The sequence below is a fragment of the Limanda limanda genome, chromosome 7 (genome assembly GCF_963576545.1).
Source record: "Limanda limanda chromosome 7, fLimLim1.1, whole genome shotgun sequence".
Classification (NCBI taxonomy): domain Eukaryota; kingdom Metazoa; phylum Chordata; class Actinopteri; order Pleuronectiformes; family Pleuronectidae; genus Limanda; species Limanda limanda.
Window position 1 is genome coordinate 9,550,356 of NC_083642.1, and position 24,749 is coordinate 9,575,104.

Below are 24,749 nucleotides of genomic sequence, written 5' to 3' on the forward strand. Positions count from 1 at the left end.
TCAATTAAATTAAATTAATTAAAAAAAAAATAAAAAAACCTGCGCGCGCAATTCCTGCGCAATGGGCTTCTGCGCAGGATGTGCGCGTGCAGTTTTTTTAGTTTTTTTTTTAATATAATTTAATTAAATTTTATTTAATTAAATTTTATTTAATTTTTTTATTTCATTTAATTTAATTTGTTTTGTATATATTTAATTTGAAATGGTTATGGTTCATTTTTGTTTTTAAATTTACATATTATTAGATATTGTGCAATGAATAGGTGGTTGAAGTCCTGCCAACACGACAGCCTGCCAAACTATACCCATGAGTTCGGACCCAGCTCCTGTGTCCACTGGTGTCCTGGTTCCACCCATGGCAGCGTAGTGGCGTGGGTCTGGCTCATTCCTGCAGCCCAGGGAGCGCATTTCTCCGCGCTGGTTCAGGGGTAAATGATGCTGGTCTTCACAGGTGACTGACCTACGCAAGCCTGTAGCCGCCCCCCACCCCCCACAGGCGATTATGTGCTTGTGTGTGGCCGCGGCGCTTCCCGGTTCTTCTTTTTCTCCTCCTCCTCCTCCTCCTCCAATTTATTGGTGACGTCACCACATCGCATCGATCTGTGACGCATACCTTTGATCTGTTGACAGCATCCGGCCCCTCTAATCTTTCGGCCCATGTTACATTCTGCATCAGTTCCGGCAATAAATCAAACTGAGCAGAAGAAGCTTTGCATTCATGCAGCATTTTCTGGTTTGAGAGAAACCACGAACCTAAGGACCATTAATAGCCTGTTTATAAGTAACACCAGTGTATCAGCACGTTTTGGTTTTACTCTGGAATGATAGCTGCTGTGTCATGGAAAAAAACATTTCCTGAACATTGGTAAGTCTTGATACTAATAATAATAATATAAACAATAATAATAACTTTATTTGTATAGCACTTATCTATACAAGGTTACACAGTGCTTCATAAAAATCCGTGGAAGAAAATGAATTAACTAAAATAAAAGGTATTCAATTCAGTTTAATTTTAAGAGCCAAATCATAACATAATAAGGTAGACCTTAAAATCTTTAGAGAATAGAGAGTAGAACTTATTATACCAACTATAAATGCCACTGGCTGTTACAGGCGTGGAGGCATTTTCGAGTTGTATGGTAATTTGGAATGAACGTCCCCTTGGACTTATATTTGAACTGATTCAATTTCGGATGTCAAGGTCAAGGAGGCCTTCAAAAACTTGTTTTTGGCCTTTTGAATGTGATATTTCAACCCAAGCTTAAGGGAATTTCATCAAACTTTAAATCAGCTGTCCCTTGGCCTCAAAGATGAAGTCAATATATTTCAGTCGTCGAAGGTCTGGAAATCTGGACAAAAGTATGTAGAAATAGGTACATGGGAAACTGCACTGGTTGGTTTATTTCATGCCAGTGCTGCCCTGGGGCTTCAGGTTCAAATCCTGGGTTGGCCGGTGCCACACAGGCAGACACAGTGTGTGGAGTTATCATGTTCTTAACATGTTGGTGAACTCAGAAGTCCCTCGACAATTTGCTTGTCTTGGACAATTGACATTGACTGAATGATCAACTTTCTTTTAAAATACGATACGTCAGGTTGGGCCTATGCCAATGTTTAGCTGGCTAGCGCTCGATGACAATCAGGTCTAGGTTGTGGCTGCACACTATTGATTGTTGTAGATCAACTTCTCAGTTGACTGTTGACTTTTCTTTTTTTGCAGTGTTAATGACGTTGCCTTCAAACCAGATGGCAGCCAACTCATCTTTGCTGCAGGACCCGATGTCCTTGTGAGGCTTTCTTGTTTCACATACGAAAATATGCATTATTATTTCACTGAATTGATTGATTGGTTATTGATTGATTAAAACATTTCAGGTTTGTGATCCAGATGGAAGCATGATAAGATCTTTAAAGGGACACCAGGACAACGTGTACTGTGTGGCCTATTCCATAGATGGTACAAAACTGGTTTCCATTCATACACATTTCTTTTGTCATTCTTTTATCACAGTCATTACTGTAATCAAATCAAATTTTATGTATACAGCCCATGTTGACAAATCACAGTTTGCCTCATAGGGATAAGTAATCTGCATTCCTCTGCAGGTGAAATGTTTGCCTCTGGGTCAGCAGACAATAGTGTCATCATCTGGACATCTGAACTGAAGAGTATTTTCAAATATAGGTATGTGTCACTTTTTTCTCATCAGTTATTGTTTTAATGGATCTTCTGCAGTGTACTGATGTATTTTTTCATGTTGTCATCTGTAGTCACAGTGGCACTGTCCAGTGTGTCGCCTTCAACCCTGTCACTCACCAACTGGCCTCCTGCTCTTCTGGTGAATTTAGTGAGTAAATAATAAACTATGACACTGTGCAGAAATTTTTTTTTAAACACAGAAGGCCCTTCATAGAGCACTAATCCTGTGAAAACATTCTATATATTTTTAGTTCTATGGTCACAACAGCAAACAGCTGGGTTGAAATATAAAGTCAGCAGCGAAATAAGATGTTGTGCGTAAGTAAAGCCTTTCTACTACCAGAAACACATGTCACCTGTGAGGGGGTTGAAGGTTATGTTGAGGGGTTTCATTTGATTGCAGGTGGACAAATGATGGTCGGTACCTTGCCCTCGGCATGATGAATGGAGTTGTGAGCATACGAAACAAGAGGGCAAAGGAGAAGGTTAAGATGGAGCGTCCGGGAGGCTCCTCCTCTCCCATTCAGTCTGTAGCCTGGAACCCTTCGAAGTAAGTAGAAAAATAGGTTGATATCATATCTCCAATAATACATTAAAATCTTATCCGTCACTCTGCACCACGACCTTTTCCATCATCTATGCAACTCACCAAGATTTACCTTATGGTTCGCTGAAGTTGCACTTTTAGTGAATAGCTCGTATTGGGCCAGCAGGTGGCAGTAATCAACCAGGGAGCGGTGGGATTGTTTCAGTCTCATGATGCTTAGAGCCAAAGCCAGGAGCGAAGTTAATGTTATTATTTAAGAGAGTAGCTCAGACAGGAAGATGAAGGATGACGAAGGTGCAGGGGTGAAGATGGCAGTGATGAGACACAATGACAAGATGCATCAGATATATTATTATCAATTAGCTACTGGTGATCAGGGTTTCTGTGTCTTGCTTTTTCTGAGCACAACAGCTTAGATGAATAAGTACGTAGACTTTCTGTTTATAACAATAATGGACGTAACTAAAATAATTTGTCTTGGCATGCAAAATATAATAATAAATCTTTCCATTATTAGAGAGAGGAAAGGGCTTGACATTATATCATATGGGCCATATAAATAATATCAATAGGGAGTGTAGTGCTCTATGCTTTCATTAACACTGTCTTAATTATCTTAACAACCAAAGCCTCTTTAGTACAGTATGTTGACAATGAGTAATGACAACTGAAGTCATTTTCTTGTGTCTACACAGGGACAAGCACAATTACATCCTGGCTGTGGCAGACTGGGGTCAGAAGCTCTCCTTCTATCAGCTCAGTGGAAAACAGGTGAATATCACAAGTCTTCACAACATTCTGGAAAAAATTGCTTCAACAGTGTCTTTTATTCTAACGAAAAAAACTCCTGACAATTTACTTCAGACTTTAATGTGAGGGATTAGATGATTAATGGTCTCATTACATGGGAATACAAAAGGATAAATAATTTTTTTTTTATGCTGTCAGTCCATCATATATGCTTTCACTTGCTGTAGCCACAAGAAACAATAATTCTTTAAGTCTTTCTATCCATCCCAAACATTGGAAACACTTACTGAGTTTAGATTTATGCTTCCTGTTGTAATAAGACTGTCGGAGTAGATTGAAACCATAACTGTACATTGGAAGTGATCCTGCTATGCTTTAATGGCCCCCTCACTGTCTTACATTCCCTGTGGGCAGTAATATAATTATAGACAAATATGCACTGTTCTTTACACTGCCACTATGCCTTAGGCTCATATATTATCATCGGCCTACTTATCTATGTAAGTGAACATTTTGTTTTGATTACAACACCAGGAATTGTTCACAGTGAAAGAAAATACTATGAATTGTCGGCCACTTTTTTTTACTAGGGTGAGAAGAAACAGATGCACAGAGTTGTGGAACTCATATGGTGTCCTGCAAATGCAACATTAATACATAGAGCCTATTTAAACCAGAGAAAGACTTTCCTTTTGTCTATCTTTTCATCTTACACTCAAAGGGGTTGTTGAGTGTGCTGTGCAGTTTGATGTGTGTTGGCCCGGGCCCCAGAGCAATAAATATACTTGATTTATTTTTGGTTTAATGTCCACATTCTCTTTCAGATTGGAAATGACAGGACACTCAACTATGACCCATGTTGCGTCACCTACTCCTCTGAGGGTGAATACATAGTCATGGGTGGTTCTGATAAACAGGCCTCGCTCTATACTAAAGATGGAGTGCGACTCAGCACCATCGGCCAGCACAATTCCTGGGTGTGGACGTGCCGGATGAAGCCTGACTCCAACTTTGTGGTAGGTCTACAGCTTGTGAAGCCATGTGTGTAGAGAAGTTATCCAACCCTTGAATAATAGTTTGTCTCATTGTGAGAGAGGAGGAAGGAGAATGTAATAAGTGACACCGATAAAGCTCAGATCGGACATTCAGAGTGTCAGTCTGCATTTGTTCTGATAAATGTATCTTAATCTCAATCTTAATCTTAATCTTAATAACACAGCCCTTCTTTAGCTGCGCCGATACAAACATCAGTTGATTTTACAGTAACACCTTCACATTCTCTTTTCAATACATTTAAGTGAAAGTGAGGCATACAAGCGAGAATTGGTTGTCGGCAGATTGTCTCATATCTTTGATGTCAATGCTTTTCCCACCGTCAGTCTTTTCTTAGAGGTGTTAATAGGATGTAGTGCTACTTTATATTTCTTTTCTGTAGGTGTTGGGCTGCCAGGATGGAACCATTGCCTGCTACCAACTTATCTCCAGTACAGTTTATGGCCTCTACAAGGATCTCTATGCTTGTAGAGAGGGTACGACCGATGTCATTGTCCAGCACCTCATCACAGAACAAAAAGGTACACTATAATAATAATAATGATAATATTAATAATAATAACAACAATAACCGTACGTGTACAATTAGACAAAATAAACAATTAGAGTAAAAAGGATAAGGACACAGATAATGATGGTCTCTATTTGTATAGTGCTTTTTCTAGTCTTGATGAACACTGTACTTTACATTTATGTATCTATGTCAGTACCAGGAACTGTTATTTTAATGCCACAGCAAATAATAAGCTGTATGTGTCTTGATGCATCATAGTTTGTAATGTGATACAGTTAATAGAGGGAGAAAGTGTAAATATGAATTTCCTGTTATCAGCCAGTTGGGTCATAGCAACAGTCTTTTAATTACCTTTTCGTAAGGGTAGGCAGTCTGCTGTTTGTGGGGAGAATTTTGATGACAGAGTTAAAGCACCCTCATCCCATCTGACATGCCCACTCTCTCTTTCATCTCCTTTATTTGCCCAGTGAGGATCAAGTGCCAAGAGCTGGTGAAGAAGATCGCCATCTACAGAAGCCTCTTCGCCATCCAGCTGCCTGAGAAGATCGTCATCTATGAGCTCTATTCAGACGACTCCTCAGACATGCACTACCGCATCAAGGAAAACATTTGCACGGAGCCTAAATGCAACTTAATGGCAGTCTGCTCCGAGCACATCATCCTGTGTCTGGTTAGTCAGAGTAACAGATACAACTTCCTTGATCATAAAAACTGTTCGTTTTGAGCACGAAGTTGAGTCAACAACCAGAGTCTGTTTGTGTTTTGGGTCTTTCCATCACATGAATCGCTTTCTTACAGTTATGTTTGTCAGGCCAAGTTTACTACTCGCCAGATTGCCTGGAGAAAAACGATAACTTAATGAAATTGCTGTTTTTCCACATGTGTCTTCCTAGTTTGCCTTTGCTAACCCTCTTAAAAGCAGAGCAAATTTGACAATTGAATGATTGGGAACGTCCACAGTCTGGGTGTCTCTCTGGCTCCGCTCTGCTTCTTGTCTCTGTGTGTTTGACAGAGGCTGGTAGGGAGGAGGATCAGCTGTAACACAGAGGACTGTGTGGGACAGAGGTGCCTCAGATCTCCCTGTAAAACACATGGTCATGTTTCATGATCACAGCTTTTAGACCATAAAAATGGGCCGTGCTCATATGGGCTGTGCATGTCTTTTAAATCAAATCGTTGTTTATCTCTGTAGCGTTGCTTTATGGTGTCAAGCCACACTTTGCTCTGTTCTAAGATTTGTTAGACATTTACAAGTTTGTTTGAACATTTAGGGTCGAGGCTATGAAATGAGGAAAACAGAATCATTTGGTCCTGCAGGACCATTCAGAGTTTCATGTGTATGTAGCTGTGATCTCACTTTTCCCCATTTGGCTCTCATGCAGGAGAAGCGGCTCCAGTGTCTGTCCTTCACCAGTGTCAGGGAGAAAGAATGGCTGATGGAGTCCCTAATTGGCTACATCAAAGTTATCGGTGGTCCTCCAGGCAGAGAGGGTCTATTAGTTGGGCTGAAGAATGGAGCTGTGAGTATATTACACACATTAAGTACTTTAGATAACAGAAGATGACTCAGAAATGGATCACATGCTCACAAGCCTGCGGTCTAGGAATTTGAACATGAAACAGCTTTCTTATTCTGAAGCTCTTTATAACGTTCTAGTAAACTAGCATTTCTACCAATGTTCTGTTGACCGATCTTGTTCTGCCGCTGTTTTTTTTCATGCAGATCCTGAAGACAGTTCTGGACGATCAGCTTCCCATCACGCTGCTGAAGCTGTCAGCTTCAGTGCGCTGCCTGGACATGAGCGCCTCCAGCAAAAAACTGGCTGTGGTGGACGAGCACAACACTCTGCTGGTCTACGACATCAACACTAAAGAACTGCTTTTTCAGGTCAACTGACAGACCGTTACATGTATGACTGAGGAACCTTACTTAAAATACATACAACAGAAAAATGCTTTAATGTATAATTATTTGCATTACGTACAGTTACATATTTTTGTCTTATGCTCTTGCCGGGTCTATGTTCCACATCCCATCTTCGCCATTTCCCCCACTACCTTCCTTTAACCACCTCTTCTCTCTTCCCTGTAGGAGCCTAATGCTAACAGTGTGGCTTGGAACACCCAGTGTGAAGACATGTTGTGCTTCTCCGACAGTGGGTACCTTAATATCAAGACCATTGGTTTCCCAGTACAACAGCTGAAGATGCAGGGTTTTGTGGTTGGCTACAATGGCTCGAAGATCTTCTGCCTCCATGACAATTCTTTGTTGAAAGTGGAGGTACCTCAGGTGTGTAGTATGTTGTCAGTCTGTCCTAGTTTGAGGACAAAGACAGTGATACATGTGGTCATAATGTATAAATGCCAGTGGCAGGTAAATATTTAATATCATGGTATTTGCTTGTACCACAAGAGAGAACCCTGAGCATGTACACTGACCTGCGCATGTTTGAGTATGCCTCCGTGATGAGATCATAGATTGACAACAACGCGCGTGCACATGTACAGCATACCTTTTTTTTCGAAAAAAGATCTGGAAATGGAAAGCATTGCATGTTTTGAGGACTGTAGAACATGTGTTTTTCTTCATTATGTGCAGTTATGCCAAGTCGGGGCCTGTGTTGTGTTCAAACGTCCCCCTTTACCATCTGTCTTTCATCTCCTCATATATCACTACAATCTCCACATGCATCAACTGATCAGTGCACACACACACTGGGCTTTTATACACGTATTCCTGGTCAACACAACAATAACTTGCACATACAACCACAGTTGGAAACGAAGCACAAATGGAGAGAAACAAGGCGACATGTGCACTTTGATGAGGGGTCAGTTTGAGTTGAGACACATTCATGCTTTATTATGTTTACATGTGGAGGAACTCTTTGATCAACAGCATTACCATCACTTTGCTGTATTTCTCTGAGCTTATATGTCAGGTTGTATGTGTTTTTGATGGGGCTGCTGTATATTTATGTGTATATTTTGTTTCAGAGCGAAGGTACATCGGAGGGAAAGGTGGAAGCCTGATGATGTTTTTTGCTTAAACTGGACTTCTCCTGCTCTCCATCCCTTTTACCATTAGTGTTCTAATTGCGATAATAACTGTCGGCCTCGCTCGCTTGTTTTCACTCCTAATGAGGTTTTTAAGTTGTCTTTGAAAGTATGGTTTTCTGTTTTTTAGGAGTTTTTCAAAGAAATGGACAATCAGGACACTGAGATCCTGATGACCAAGCAGGCCGACTGGGCTAAGAGCAGCAAGGAGCCTCGGGCTGCAGCAGAGATGTACCTGTCAGCTGGAGAGCATCTCAAAGCCATCGACATCATCGGCGAGCATGGCTGGGCAGACATGTAGGTGTCAATCCCTGCACGAAACTTTTTCCATCAGTCCTCTACTGGAACATGCACTGTTATTCCTGTGTAACCTTTTTTAACCTGAGATATCCACCTTATGTCCAAATGAATCTGACCTAATCGGTACTGAAAGGTGCATTTGACATGCTAGGGGAAAGCTATGACAGCTATGATTACCTTTCTATTAAAAGCCCACATTAGACACTGCAGCTGAACACAGTCAGGACTCTTCAACCATCAGATTCAGATCGTGACCCTGACTGTTTGATATTTGTGGGGGGTCATGAGCGAAGTCTGATACTGCAGATCTCCATTTTGTGGTACGTCTTCACACGTCCTCTCTGTGTGAACTCAATCCTCTCTCCTCTCATCCAGGCTGATCGATGTTGCTCGTAAGTTGAACAAGGCTGAGCGCGAGCCACTGGGAAAATGTGCACTCTACTTCAAGAAGCTGAAGCACCATGGCTATGCCTCGGAGATCTATTCCAAGATGGGAGACTTGCAGGCTCTGATGCACCTGCATGTAGAAACCCGGCACTGGGAAGAGGTGAGACACATTAAGCAACACAGCAGGAACACAGGCTCAGGACATCATGTCTGATATATATACCTTGTCCTGATCACACATAAATATAATGTGAGCCATACAGGACTGTTCTAAATGATCTGCTGTGGTACTCAGAAATATGTCTCATAAACCACAATGTGAACCACTTAAGTGTCGGGGTTTCTTTAGTTTTCTAAGGGCTTTCAAGAAAAGCAAAGTGAATTTGTTGAAGGAACCACATCGGAATGCAAACAGTAAGACAATACAGCTGCCTTATACACTGACAAACTTAAACCATGCACATGATCCAGAGCTAATCATCCAGCCTTGTGTTTCTCTGAATCCAAGATGATTTTTAGAGCGGAAATCACAAACACTCTGCTGCACATGTGGAAGCTATTCACAGCATGTACTCTTAGTTTTAAAACAAAAATGACTTTGGGCTCAAAGGTCTGGGACACACACAAACTTTTTCTCTCTTTTAATATTCTACTTGTGTGTGTTTCTTGGTTTGTCACAGGACATTGAGGTCAATCAGTCATTATGAAAATATATGTTCACAGCTCTTTATCCCCTTTTATTTCAGAACAGAGTTGTTTCGATTGGAATAAAAATGTGTTTCTCTGAATAAATATTGATAACTCGTTTGTCCCTTTTCTCCCATCTGCCCTTTCTCAGGCCTTCTCACTGGTGGAGAAACACCCCCAGTTCACAAGCGACGTCTTTGTGTCTTATGCTGAGTGGTCGACTAAGAAAGGTGGTTTCGAGGGGCCACAGGAAGGTGAGTTTGTGTCACTATGGTCCTGGTCCTTGTATCAATATGCATCTCAGGGATCTGATCTGATCCATTGATTTATTTGGGGCAACCACAATATCAACATGTGTTCCAGCGCACACAAAAGCAATGATGAACATCTTGTGTGGCCACATTTTTGGCCTCCCTGTCGTTTGCTTTCATTGTCTGTTCCTCTCTCGGGTAAAATTATTATTGTAAAGTTGCCGACAGTGTATTGATTCACTCAGCCCCTCAGGACTCCAAGAAAATCCATTATTGACCATCTTTGTCAAGGCAGAAATTTGTCTTTGCTTATAAGTTCAAAAAGTGCTATTAAAGCAAAGCATTTCACAGACATATCTGAAAGAAACGTTTACACTACATCCACAAAACAAAAGGTTTGTGTTTTATCACTGTTGCGTTGTTTATGTTTGCTGTCCACACATATAAAAGAGAGAAGTTTGGAAGCGCTGCTTGCCCCGTTTTAGTTTTAAAACTCAACAGGAGCGTTGTAGTAAAGACGGACAAAACAGAGAACTGTGTTCACTTTCTGATTGGTCACAACTTAACAACCAGCGGTGAAGACAAAATATTTTTAAACACTTTCCCAGTTCCATCTCTTCTTAGGACCAAGAAAATAAATCCATGGTCATACTTTTCACCATTCTTGCTCCCTGTTCATAATATTTTCTTAAAGTATGCAACTGGCTGCACAGACATGCAGTGTTTGTGAATGGTTTTGCGCTATGTTTTTTCAGGTGTGATGCAGAGGTTTTGTGGAAGAAGATTGTTTTGTTTTTGAAATGCACCAAAGTTGGTTTGGATGTTTGATATATATGCTCATATATCTTTAAATGTTTCAAGGACTCTTTCAATGAACGTGAACATCTATTGGCACAGCCAGTGTTAACATGTGGAAGTGATAAAGCTCTGGCTGCTCTGGGTGCATACGTTTTTCACTACTTCCTTAAGATTCTGTATCCACTGTAAAACATGATCCTCTTAGCTGGAGCAGAGCACAACAGGGTCGGGCTAGCTGTTAACTGAGAGACATGCATGCATGCCTCTAATCACCAGTACTACAAGCAGCTCTGATGATGATTACCAACTGTAACCATAGTTATAATCATCTCATAGATTTATAATTATGATCTCAGCAGGCGTATTTCCTCTTCAACATAATCTCCCTCTGCATGTCTCGACACAGATTACATGACTGAACAGGCCTGATTGTTCTGGAGCTCGTTCATGGTCATGCATTCTGCTGATTGTGTGTGCTTTAGTTTGGTGCTGATGCAGAATTGTCTAAGATTCTGTTTACTGTCTGTTTACCAATGTTAACAGTAGACTGAATTGGATGGGGACATTTTTTGTGGGTTTGATATGAAGTTCATTCGTCCCAAAATTGGATTCTGAACCTCGGGGGATTCAGTTTGAGTCTCTGTTGGACTTTTAATTTAAAGTTTAACTGTTTGCTCCTGTATGTATTTTTTATAAATTACCATGCTCCTAATTTCATCACTCTAATTGTTCTAATTGATTGATATAAGTTATTCACAACTGTAAAAGAACAACAGACGTTTATCAACATCATGCAATAGATTTGATTGAGCAGATTTTTTTTGCATCCTCACTTTAAGCTGTGGTGAGTTGTATTTGTTTGTGATCTTTCCCTTTCTAACATTAACCAACAGCAGCTGAACGTGGGTTTTAGACACATATTTGCCACTTATACACCCTGCCCCCCTCATTTTTCCTTTATCACCAAAAGAAATCACACACAAGTGAAAAGTTAAACCAGGTGCTTGGACCACCACTTACAATCCACCACTGACAGTTTGTCAAGGTCATTAACAATAATAACAATAATAACAATCTATCCATCACCACTTTGATTCTGTCATTGTAGCATTCCACAAGGCGGGGCGACAGAACGAAGCTGTGAAAGTCCTGGAGCAGCTTACCCACAATGCAGTGGTGGAGAACAGGTTCAATGACGCTGGCTACTACTACTGGATGCTGTCCATGCAGTGTCTGGGCATCGCCAGAGGTAAGAGATGTCCTCAATGCACTGATACATACAACCACAATTTGTTTTTAGTGTAAAACTTGATGTATTAATTATTCTGTACTAATCATTTTGTTATTTATGTGTTTGTTTGAAGCAGAAGATGAAAAACAGAGAGATGAGATGCTGAAGAAGTTTGAGAATTTTCAGCATCTTGCTGAACTTTACCACGTCTATTGCTCTATTCAGCGTTACACGGTGAAAACATACACTTTGTCAAACTTAATCTTGGATAGAATAGACCAGACAAAGCCCGGAGAAGGGTTTGAAATCACAGGGCAGCCACTTGATTAGCCGTCAGATTGAAACTGCTTCGCCCTGAAAATAGTGTCTACAATGCAGTTATATTTCTGTTTGGTTACAAAGACATTTCTGTTCTAGAATTTTTTTCAAAATTCGTTGCATTTCTGCCCAGTTTCTTCTGAAATTCCTTCCGAGTCCGACCCCTATGACTTTGACAAGAAGGAGGACTGGTTCTCCAAGATTATTTCAATCCAACAAAAGAGACTCAGGGAAAATTAAGATACGCACAGAGCCTGGTAAAAAGTGAAGGGTGTTAAGTTCAGCCGCAGAGCACTGAATAGGGATTTAATCAACATGAATGACTTCAGTGCTGCCATTATTAGATTTTTTAAGGTTCTGCTTAAAATTTGACCGACAAGAAATTCAGTAGTTAAGATAGATAAGTCCCTTATGTCACAGTAAAAGCAGTTCACTTCCTGAAACCTCCCTGACCCCGATCACCATGGTAACTAGCTGCTTGATTGATCATGATGGTGACCTCATCAATAGTCGTCTTCAAGCCCTAACCTACTTATAAACAAGCGAAGCCTGGTAGCCTGGTCATGAGCTCGACATGGGGACCTGGCCAGTCTCAGAGTCCTCAGTTTGTTGTTGCAGCTTTCTGCTCGGATCTGGTCACAGCCCTGAAATACAGACGCATCGCTGTGATCCAGAGCAGAGCAGGAAACTTCTATATCTCACTTTAACTCTCCTGGGCATGCACAATAGATTTGAGCCATCTACTCTAAGAATAAAGTGTTGTTAGTGATTAATAGTGTGAGATACAATGAAGCGGTGCAAAGGGTGCGGCTGCTTTTGTAATATAAAACATGTAAGATAATGGGAGAAAGAGAGACAGGGCTTTTTAGAAAAAAAATGTAAAATACAATTTTTTCATGTTTTATAATTTGTGCAAATCTCTTCAACTGTTTTCATCTTCAGGATGAGCCCTTCAGCTCCCAGATGCCAGAGACGCTCTTCAACATCTGCAGGTTCCTCCTCAACAACCTCACCAAGGACACACAGCTAGGCATCTCTGAAGTGTATCCTTCGATATGAGAATGTAGTTCTAACACTGCAAAAGATCGTGCGCAAATATGTTTAGAACATAGGACTGTGGAGCCTTTCCTCTCTGGAAAGCTTTCAAGAGCAGACACAGTAATCTTAAATCAAGACGGGCAGAGGCATCAATGACAAAGTGGTGAAACAGAGATAGAGGAAGGGAGAAAACAGAAGAATTGGCACCACAGCGGAAACCATGCTGCTGCTGAGAGAAAGAAAATGGGTGATCATGGATTGAAGGATGCAATGCCAGCAAGTGGCACATTCTCTGTTATTTAAACAAATACTCTGATTACTGAACTCTGTGCATATGTGTGCCTACACAAACACACTAGATAATATACTTTGATTAAAAAAACACACACAATGCCAAGCACAGCCACACAGACAAATCCATGGAGTCTCTCACAGTGGTATGAGGAAGGAAAGCCTTTACGGAGGAAACCAGGCTGAGAATCTGGCTACACTGAAAGACTTTGAACTTAGATTTATAGACTCAGCTGATCTGCACTGAACTTAGTTTAAATAATTAAACACACTGCCATTAAAAAGCTGCAGTAAACAATTGGAGGCCATGTATTTATTAACAGAGCCGGCCGGGGAACAGAACCGTGTGGGAGGTGTTGGAGAGCAGCTGATTGGAGTAGTGTTACGTTTGAGGTGGTGGAGGAGTGCCAGTGTAGAGCTGTTACAGCTGCAACTCATTGCCCGGTCACAGCCGCTGTCAGAGCTGCTTTCCTAACAATCTCTTTCTATATAAATACAAGTAGAGGACAATTCCCTAAACCCCAAACAAAAAAACACACACTTGTGTAAGCACATGCAAACACAGAAAATCAGTGTTGCTGGTTTAGCGGCTTGTTCTCCTCATTGAGATTTTTCCACATAAAAAAATAACTTGATATGAATTAGATATGGAAAAATGCATTTCCCTGTGCCAACCCTTCCTCCTCTGAAATTTCCCTTGACTTTATCATTAGTAGCATCTTGTTTGCACTGGTGAAGCAGAGTGAAAAACTGGGAGCATATAAACTTGCCAGGTATTGCTATGAGAAGCTCCAGGAGTTGTACGTTCCCTCTCACCTCCAGGACTCCATAGAGCTGGGCCGCCTCAAACTTCGCAGCAAACCCTGCAGGGACAGTGAGGTGTGTAGAAGAGCTGGATGTACACGTTGCACTTATCTACACTTTGAATATTAGAGCTGTTATCTCCCTGCATTCTTCTGTCGGTCAAAACTCTATGTGTTTATTGCAGGACGTCTTAAATGCCATGATGTGCTACCGCTGCTCCACCAACAACCCCCTGCTGGGCAAACAGGGGAGTGTGTGCAACAACTGCAGGCAGCCTTTCATCTACTCAGCTTCATCATATGGTCAGTGACATGTTAATATATTCTATATATATATATAACTATATATACAATATTTCTAAAGGGTCTCTCTTATGTGTACAGAGTTGCTGCCCCTCATCCAGTTCTACCCGGAGGACGACATCAGTGATGAAGAGTCTGCCCGACTTGTTGACATGGAGGTTCCTCACATGAATGATGTGGACAATGGTATCCTTTGACCGTTGATGTAACATAAATACACACAAAGTAACAGATGATTCACAGGCCTTGTATGAACTCTGCTGGACCAGAGAGTGCGTACCTCGGCCCTGACACACTGCAGATCTGTTCAGAATGAAGCATGTGACTCTCATTTGCCTTGTGACAGTTCCAAGAAGCTGTTTAGTCTGCATTGGCCTCGATTCTGTGTTGGTGGGTAAGCTGTCGGAGCTAAGTCATCTTAGCTCTTGAGCTAATAGGGTTAGCGCGGCTCTCCTGTCTCATCTTAATGACACTAACCCTCTGAGAGCCGTAGCCACAGCCCCTAGTGCAGGGATTAACCTGCATTAGCCGGCAGACACTCAAGGGCACTGAGGTCTGCTCTGTTCTCCCAGAGCCAAGACATGACTGACAAGGGAGACTGATTGACAGTTTGAACACTCTCACTCTTAGAAGAGTCTCTGAGGAATCATCTTGTAAAGAGATTTTTCCTACATATTGAAAATGTATAAATACAGAAAATATATATAATACAAGTAAAAATATGATGTTGTATTGTGTGAAATTTGTTCTTTAACGACACCAATCAGAGCTGCAGTCCTTGAGGCTGGATGAGGCTGCAGATGAAGCAGAGGACGACCCATTCACAGCCAAAATGAGCTTTGAGGTAAGAAAGGACAGAACAGACGAGGTGATTAATATTCCACCAGCTGGACAAGGTGAAAGGACGGTTCCATATTAAAACATGGATGTGTTTCTGTGTGTCCAAGCAGCAGGGGGGCTCGAACTTTGTCCCCATCAAGGTGAGTCGCTCGGCGCTGCGCTCCATGAGCAGGAGGGACGTCCTGATCAAACGCTGGCCCAGGCCGCTCAAGTGGGAATACTTCCGCTCCCTGCTGCCAGATGTGAGCATCACCATGTGCCCCACCTGCTTCAAGGTACAGTTTATGGTTTATGGTTTTTCTGTCATGTTGCTCATTTAACATTTCCTTCTTCAGATCTTTTGTGCTGTAGTGTCATTTTCTGTGTGTTTCCTCGTAGATGTTTCATCGTGAGGATTATGAGTCCCTGGTGATTCAGCACAAGGGCTGCCCGTGCTGTCGCAGATCAGCGAATTAACCAGACGACTCTGCTGAAGTGATTCAATCATTCGTACAGAAAAACAACGAAGACAGAAAAATAAACAAAACAAAAGTGTGACAGTTGAAAATAGTTTAGTGTCCTTCAACTCATGAAGTCCTCCAGGCAAGAAAGTAATGGAGACCCTAACTCTTAAAAACACATCCGTTTTTTACGAGTTAATATCTCGAAAGGTTAAGAGTTTTTGATATTTAGTCCCAAAACATCTTAAAATTGGAGGAGACCCCGGCCAAACCAGTATTTTTTAATCAACTATTTTATTATGCCTCTGCGCTGGTGACAGCCATTGGCCAGAGGCATTATGTTTTTCGAGTTGTCAGTTTCATTCTTGTGAACAAAATATCTCACAAACTTTTTGAGGGAATGTCTGTAAATTTGGTTCAAACTTTGACGTGGACTCAAGGAAGAAGTGATTCGATTTTGGTGGTCAAAGGTAACGGTGGCCTCACCAACCATGTTTTTGGGCTCTTGGAATCTCATTTGTCATTTGGACTTAAATAAGAACTGATTATAATTAAGTGGTCAAAAGGTCACAGTGATGTAAAATGTATGACAGAAACTGCACTGGCTGGCTGAGGCATTAAACTGCAGTGCGGTATTTGTAGTTATAAAATAAATCTTTCAATTGTTTCATACCTAACTTTGTCCATTTATAAGAACTGACAGTTCCAGCCTGTGTTTCGCACTCATCTGTATTTTCATCTTCTTAAAGCGTGTTGTGAATATAAAAGTCCCACTGATTCTGATTACACTTACGAGTTGAGCTCTGCATTATGCAGTGCTGACGGATTAGGCTTTCACGATCTAAATAAGTGGGATTACTCAAAAAATGTCATTTGTAGTGTGTCCACTCTAAATGCTTTAAATCACAGAGCCTGGTTCCCTCTTCCCCATCCTCCTACTCTCTCCTCTCATCTCACTCTGATGATGCATTGATGCACATGACAGTGCTGGTGGGGTATGAATATCCATAGCTGTAACCAATTACTCTGAAAATGCTTAACATAGTGCACTGCTATTTCGAGAGTTTCCTCCTGTAATGCTTTGTGTGTATGCATGTGTGAAAGTGGGAGAGAGGGAGGCTGAGATTGAGGGTCTTAATTCCATCTCTGCTAACACTTTGCTCCGCGCGCATCCCTAATCCGCCCGGCCTGTTAAAAGGTGCCGCGCCTCCTCAGAGGGCTGCAGACGACACCTTACCTCCACAAGGTCCATCCCTGCGTCTGTTCTTTCTCTGTTTCACCTGGCGTAAAGGTCTCCGAGGAAGACAAAACCATCACCCTCAGCAGCCATGAATGGCACAGAAGGACTCAACTTTTACGTCCCCATGTCCAACAAGACTGGGGTGGTTCGCAGCCCGTTTGATCACCCCCAGTACTACCTGGCCGAGCCCTGGAAGTACTCACTCCTGGCCGCCTACATGCTATTCCTCATCATCACCGCCTTCCCCATCAACTTCCTCACCCTCTATGTCACCGTGAAGCACAGAAAGCTGAGGACCCCTCTGAACTATGTGCTGCTCAACCTGGCGGTGGCCGACCTCTTCATGATCGTCGGGGGGTTCACGGTCACTCTGTACACGGCCCTGCATGGATATTTCATCTTAGGGGTCAGCGGCTGCAACATTGAAGGATTCTTCGCCACTCTGGGAGGTGAGAGAGAGCGATGTAAAATGGTGTATGAATTCAGGTTTGTGTTATCATTTTCTCATTTTACTATTTAAACGTGAACGTGCTCTGTGTTACGTCTCAGGGGAGATCGGCCTCTGGTCTCTGGTGGTTTTGGCCATCGAGCGCTACATTGTGGTCTGTAAGCCGATGACTAACTTCCGCTTTGGGGAAAAACACGCCATCGCCGGCCTGGCCTCTACCTGGATCATGGCCCTGACCTGCGCTGCACCTCCTCTGATGGGATGGTCCCGGTATGTTTCAGTGTCTGCACAACAAAGCACCTGGGAGACTGTAGCTCTGTGTTCTCCACACTTCCTCTGGCCACAAATATTGTGTGTGATAGTGTTGATGGAAATGGTTAGATTATTATCTTGTGTGGCTGCAGGTACATCCCAGAGGGAATGCAGTGTTCCTGTGGGATTGACTACTACACTCCCAAGCCGGAGTTCCACAACACCTCATTCGTCATCTATATGTTTGTCCTCCATTTCTGTATCCCCCTCTTCATCATCTTCTTCTGCTACGGTCGCCTGCTCTGCACCGTGCGAGCGGTAAGAAAACGCCACTGTCAGGTTTTTATATTAATAATGAGGATGTGAAACCTTGTTTATCCTTGTGGAGAAATTCGTTTTTTCTCTGTCTCTGCTCGGGGGCGCTCTCACCTCCACACGGAGCAGAGACCCTGGAGATGTGAGGGCTTTAATGGCTCAAGGACGCTTCAGGAGGGCAGATCATTGCCAAAATATCAGCTTATACCCAGGTCCTCCGGCTGAAGGGCAGTCTGCCGACTCACTGTGTCACCCTGATGCCCTCATTAATAATAGCATCACCACATTGATAATGTATAAGAAGTGACTTTCCTATGCCTTTCTGTTTCGTAACGGCTCAATCCGTCATTTTGGGGATTTATTATAATGTGTTTAGCTCCACGAACGAGGTTCTGTTTTTCTCCTTGTTTGTTCGTTTGAAGGATGACGTGAAATATATTAAACCAATTTCAATGACACGTCAACATTTTTCGTTGATTTGATCAGAGAATATTTTATGGATATATTATCTTGTTGAAAGAAATCAGATGTTTTCAGGGCACTGATATTTATAAGTTTGTGCAGTTTGGTGCAGGTCCAAATAAAACTCTGGATCTAGTGAGTTTAAATGTTTTATAAGGGGACTGTTGGTCCTTAGCGGAGGTTTGGACTCCACTGAGTTGCATGCGTAACTGGAGCGTTAATGACGAACTCCCACTTTGTTTTACTGCTGATTTTGAAACCATAACGTTCACAAACACATTTTTACGAGCAATAGAAGACATGACTGCTATCCTTTGGATTTCATATCGTTAATCCTTTGATTAAAATCTCTCTCTGTGTTTATTGTTTTGTTTTAGTGATAGGTTGATCCTGTTTACCTTTGCATTAGTATTAGTCACAGTAGAAGCAGATTAGTGCTTTTTACGAGTTGAGCTGCATCTGTCATCTCTCAGGCTGCGGCCCAGCAGCAGGAGTCTAAAACCACCCAGAGGGCAGAGAGAGAGGTGACACGCATGGTCATCGTCATGGTGATCTCCTTCCTGGTGTGCTGGGTGCCCTACGCCACCGTGGCCTGGTACATCTTCATCAATCAGGGGACGGCGTTCGGCCCGGTGTTCATGACGGCTCCGGCCTTCTTCGCAAAGAGTGCTGCTCTGTACAACCCCGTGATCTACATCCTGCTGAACAGACAGGTACGTGAGGCACAGATCCCTGGGTTAATTCTTATTAGGTATAAGAGAGAGTGAAAACTACACACTCAAGTACTGTGCTCAAGTACAATTCTAGGATACTTGTACTTTAAGTGTTTCCATTTAATGCTGCTTCATACTTTTTTACAGCACAGTCGCTGCTACTACTAAACTACTTATCTGACAGTTGATTTCAGGTTAACATGTTACATTAAAAATATATAATGTGCCGTGTAAAAGAAAATGCCTCGTTAATAATTCAAGTGGTGGCACTCAACCTTTTTGGGCTACGAAACATTACTAAAAAATAAGCAGAGTTGGTGCCTCATTCAGGTTAAGAGACATTTCCCCACTTTGATCTAAACAACTGTTCAAGACTTAGAACAATTACAAGATCAAAACTAATGATTTATTTAAACATTTGTGTAGCAACATATTTAAAATGTATTTGTAGCAACAAAAGCGCCCAACCCAGAGTTTGGGGAAACAGCCTACACGACTGAACTGTATCTAGTTAAATAATCTACAACTATAAAATGCTACTGAACCATTGTTGTATCACTATTAAACAATCTATCCTCAGTCACAAGGAATTTATAACAATTGGTTAATTAGTTATACATGTAAACTACATTGTGCTGATAATATATCTGTACTTCTACATTTTGAAAACAGGACTTTTACATGTAATGGAGTATTTTAACCATGTTTTGGTACTACCACTTCAGTAAACCACCTAAACTCTTATTCTACCACTGATTAAAAGCTACTTTTCACTTTTACTCCACCACATACATCAGCAACTTAACACCACTACATTTTTACAAAGCTTAGTGTTACATGTTCACATTGTCGTTATGTATTTTTAAAACATAACATTAGACCCTGCCTCCTGCAGCACCTGAGATAGATTCACTTCTGAGACTCAGCCATAATAATACAAGAGTTAAATTAGGGATCTAGCTTCACTCAGCAAGTACTAGTAATGCTTTAAGTACATTTGAAAGCAAGTGCTTCCTTGCTTTTACTCAAGTAGAAAGGTTTATATGGAATTTTTACTTGAGTACATAAAATGTTTGAGTCGTTCCTCATCTACTGGATAAATGTGACTCTGATTTTTTCTTCCAGTTCAGAAACTGCATGATCACCACGGTGTGCTGTGGAAAGAACCCGTTTGGAGACGATGAGGCCGCCGCCGTCTCTAAAACCCAGACTTCATCTGTGTCTACCAGCCAGGTGGCCCCTGCTTGACCGGCCCCCTTGCACCAAACCCCCCCACAGCTCGTCCTCTTCCACGTCCCATCTGTCCCTGCACGCCCTGGGGGACCCTCAGCTGCCAAGCAGCCCTGTGTTGAATAGGCCAATCCTCTCGACTTACCTCTCCAGGTGTCTCCGGTGCAGAGGCACGGCGACACCTCCACTCCTCGACACTCAAGAGCCAGCGTGTGTCTTCTCAATCCATTTAATCATGGAACGTGTTCAGCTGGCTTCACGGAGTTTAACCCGGCACCATGGGGGGGGGCAGTCTCAGCGTGAAGATCCAACTGAACACATTCCAAGCTCTACACGGCCGCCCCCTCCTCGTAAAAGACACGATTAAAGAAAATCAAATACAAATTAATACACAACGTATGATTTAATAATTTCTCACTCAAGTTACAGCTATAGATCCTCCCCAAATTCCCGCTTTCAACAATCAACCTAATGTGAATATATCTAGTTGAGGCTCGTCATGAATTTGTTTAGGACTCTCGTGTGTTTTTTAAGGCATCAGACAGAAGTGTCCTCCGCTCTCGTTGTGTCTTTTTGTCTTTACGGTGATGACGCTGAGGGGGTTAGTTTGCTCTCGGCATTTACTGAGACATGAGTGTAAACAGATGGACCTGGAGAGAGCTTCTGCAGGGAGAAGACGCCTCCTGCAACAGACTGGATGTGTGTGAGTGTGTGAGTGAGTGTGAGTGTGTGTGTGTGTGTGTGTGTGTGTGTGTGTGTGTGTGTGTGTGTGTGTGTGTGTGTGTGTGTGTGCATGTGTGTGCGGTGGATGTTTAAGTACTCGAGCTGATGTCAGAATGCCAGTGTGTGTATTGAAGGGATATTGTTTTGTATATTGTGTAAAGGCTAGGATCTTGTGGAAGTTGTTATGTTTCCTGCATTAAAAACAAAGTTGAATGTCCGCATGACTTTTCCTTCTCTCGCTCCATCATGAGAACATTTACAAGCCTCTCTAAGGAATTCCAGATGCTAGGTTGTGGGTTTTTTTTACGGGGTAACAGGCCAAATCCTAATGCTTTTCAAATGTTGAAAAACCCCTGCGATGCTTTAAGAAATGAAGCACTCGGAGACTTAGTACAATAAATGTTGTAATTATTAGACATTTTAAAATTCTAAATACTGCAATTTTATTCCACAAACTCCAACAAGTCATTTGGCATCACAAATACAGTCTCTCCTCGGATTATAATGAGCTCACGTTTTTTTCATAAATGTAAATTTCCCTCTTTTAAAATTGGTCAGAATCCGACATGATATTCATTTGTTCACAAGAAACACTGATCGACACTTTCTATACGGATGCAGCTCTTCCCAGTGAACCACATAACATTGGATTTCAGTCATTTATAGCTCTCTCTCTCTCTCTCTCTCACCTCCTCCTCAACCCATCATCAACCCGCAGAGAGATTGGGATGTAATTGTTCAGAGCACCGATGGGAGCCAGTCGCCCATCTTCACCGATCACACCTGAGAACAGTGCAGGCTTTAGGAAATGAGGAGTTCATCAGGGCCGTTCCTACTCATCCTGATGAACAGGCCACCTGAAAGCATTATAACACATCTATAAATATTGCTATGGACATTATAATACAGTACAGTGCATCATTGGCTCGTTCCCTTCAGAAGAGGGTTCAGTGCGTTAAGATCGCCACCAGGGCTTCCTGTAGCTCCCAGTAACTGTAAAGACATCCAGAAAAAATTAAAGCCTCATCTCCAAGCTTCTACACATTCCCTCTAAAGTATAGCTGGACTGGAATTCTGCCGGGGTCATGGGGAAATATTTGGGGAAATTGCTCGGCGGTCCCAAATGAAATCAGGAACACCTCGCGAGTGTATGACCCCGGAAGAGGCAGGTTCAAGTCCCTCGCTCTGCCACTTTCCATGCTTGTGAGAGTCTGTGGGAATAACAATGCCGCTCATGAAGGCGAACTCCACAGTGGCCCCGAAATTCCCGAGCGACCGTGTGGGTGGGAGAGAGGCAGCAGTGAGCAGAAGAAAGGGATCGGCGAGTAGAGGAGGCTGGCGGGTTCAGGCTTCGCTGCAGCACTCGTAGATGTTGTCCTCCACGAGGGCAATGACCTGCTCGAACTTGTGGTGCAGCTGAGTGCGCCGTGCAGTGGGATTCGACTCCAGAGCGCTCACCACCTGACCAGGGGCGGAGACACAAAAAAGAGAAGAACACAACAAAGATGACTCTCGGTGGCTGTTGAGCATTCATGCATCTATCTATCTATCTCTCAGGGAGAGGGAGGAAATCAGCCACCGGCCTGGACATAGAAGGCTGAACGACGGAGAAGAGGGAGCGAGCAGCGGTGGAACGAGCAGAGTGCTTCAGCCTCTCCTTCACGCATGCCTCCACACCACCAAAGCCTTTGCTCTTCACATATTTACAAAACCCACAACTGCTGTGTTTTTTTTCACGCCCAAATAGTTGTCACCGTGTCAGTGGGATTTATGGGCTCTTAGCGGCAGTGTGCTACCAGGCGGAGCGAAATGAGCCGGGGCGAGAGAATAGGCAATCAGGGGCCATTCACTGAGCTCCGTGAATCCGAGGCTAAGCCCCTGGCCCACGTCAGTACAGTAGCATGACAGGGGAAAGCAGCTACACTGAATTATCATGAGGGCGCTCCATTAAGGCACAGTCACCACTGACTAAGCCTCTCCGGAGAATAGTCGCAGCAGCGAGGAAACACTGGGGGAGGACAGCCGGGGCTTGTAGCAGCCCGGTTCAAAGTGAAACAGGAGATATGGAATGGAACAGCAACTGCCATAAAGCAGGAGGGGGAGAGGGGGCTTGTTGTTTGCTTTCAGTAAAAAGTGAAGTGTATGTGGGCTGCAAGAGAGGATTGGACAGAGAAGTGATCACATCTGATGTTTTTAACATTGAAAGAGATAAATTGGCTACTTGGTGCAGACACTTGTCCAGACATTGGGGCGAGAAGCTGTTTACAGTTTAACTCATCTCTCAACACGTAAAAGATCTTCCCCTGTGATACGTCTCTGATTCCCATCTGTGAAACTCAATACGGTGAAAGGGACCAACTGAGGGCCGGTTTAAACACGAGTTCATATCTAATCTGGATCCTAGATCAGAACAACAGGGACGTAGCATAAGAATCTCTCCTCTCACCTGGTGTCTGTATCTTTTGGCATATTTGTAGATTTCTGTCAAGGCCAGGTTGGTGTTGAATTCGTTCCTGTATTTCTGCAGAGGCGGACAACAGAGTGTTATGTTAGATTTAAGTTCTCAGTAAAAACATGCACACAGAAACATTCTCGAGCACTTGACTCACCCGTGACTCCTCAGCCAGGTGAGCGTTCATCTCCTGCTCACTGAGAGGCGCCATTTCCTGTATCTGCCGGTAGTAGCACTGCACCCTCTTCTTATACTCCGGGATCTCCTTGGCATACAGCAGCTTGTTGGTCGGGGAGTCCTGCAAAATAAAACACAGGCATTTCAGTCAGGAGACTCGTATCATTGCTTTTAACTAATATTATCCTGGCACAGTGTGGCTCTGCTCATGTGGTGCTCTGGAACGAATGTGAACCAGCTTGTTACAGACAGGCCGTGACCTCACATACTCCTTGGCAGAGCCTCAGATCCAAACGGGAACAAATTAAGATTAATTTTCTAAATTCACAAACAACTGAATGCGATCACAGGAGGAAGCTGGCATATACATTCCCTGAAACACTCAGCAGTGTAGCAGGGAAGAGAGGTCGGAATGTTCATATGCATCATTTACAAGAGGCAGTTTGATGACTGAACACGTTATGGAAGAATCTGACTATAAATCTATTGGAGCTTGTACTATTATTTTCATTTTATGATACTTTACATCAGAGCATTTCAGGGAACAACACTGAACTTTTAAGTCACTACATTTGACTGAAAGCTAAGAATTTAAGAATAAAGATTTTAATAAAAAAAAAGTATGATCATTCTATAAAATATGATTATATTATATATCTTATAATTATAGTATATACAGGATTTTAATTAAGGTTGACCAGCTGAAACTATAAAAATATGTCTTCTTTCAATGAAATTCCAACTGCAATGTCCCTCAGTAAACTCATATCACCAAACAGTCCTCTGATATTCAATCAAGCTGCACTGCTACACACTCACAGATATCAGTTCCCTAAATGTGCCTGATTTTTCTCATAAATCCATATGAGAAATAATTCCCTGGGAATTCCCTCTCGCAATGATAAAGTAAGAAAAAAAAAAACTGT

At 42.4% G+C, this 24,749-nt stretch overlaps 3 protein-coding genes across 3 annotated transcripts in view; 2 read left to right on the top strand and 1 right to left on the bottom strand.

The window, feature by feature from the left end:
* The first annotated feature begins 821 nt into the window (after positions 1–821).
* LOC133004697 (intraflagellar transport protein 122 homolog) lies at positions 822–15,827 on the top strand. The gene is made up of 27 exons (XM_061074178.1): positions 822–865; positions 1,724–1,790; positions 1,879–1,960; positions 2,110–2,188; positions 2,275–2,351; positions 2,455–2,521; positions 2,607–2,753; positions 3,446–3,521; positions 4,325–4,516; positions 4,936–5,074; positions 5,535–5,737; positions 6,450–6,587; positions 6,791–6,955; positions 7,160–7,357; positions 7,483–7,530; positions 8,255–8,421; positions 8,800–8,971; positions 9,650–9,752; positions 11,656–11,796; positions 11,915–12,012; positions 13,039–13,139; positions 14,139–14,304; positions 14,414–14,531; positions 14,613–14,717; positions 15,299–15,375; positions 15,482–15,646; positions 15,750–15,827. Exons 1-27 carry the CDS (start codon positions 822–824, stop codon positions 15,825–15,827), a joined length of 3,213 nt encoding a protein of 1,070 aa, XP_060930161.1.
* Positions 15,828–17,139: 1,312 nt separating this feature from the next.
* LOC133005395 (rhodopsin-like) lies at positions 17,140–20,489 on the top strand. Its single transcript, XM_061075059.1, has 5 exons — positions 17,140–17,500; positions 17,601–17,769; positions 17,904–18,069; positions 19,002–19,241; positions 20,367–20,489. Exons 1-5 carry the CDS (start codon positions 17,140–17,142, stop codon positions 20,487–20,489), a joined length of 1,059 nt encoding a protein of 352 aa, XP_060931042.1.
* Positions 20,490–21,585: 1,096 nt separating this feature from the next.
* Positions 21,586–24,749, bottom strand: part of plxnd1 (plexin D1) — a 62,535-nt gene continuing 59,371 nt past the window's right edge. Inside the window, exons 34-36 of the mRNA XM_061075220.1 lie at positions 23,804–23,944; positions 23,641–23,715; positions 21,586–22,655 (exon numbers count right to left, since the gene is read on the bottom strand). Of these exons, the coding sequence (XP_060931203.1) occupies positions 22,539–22,655; positions 23,641–23,715; positions 23,804–23,944 (333 nt within the window). The 3' untranslated portion in view covers positions 21,586–22,538. The remainder of the gene's footprint in view (positions 22,656–23,640; positions 23,716–23,803; positions 23,945–24,749) is intronic.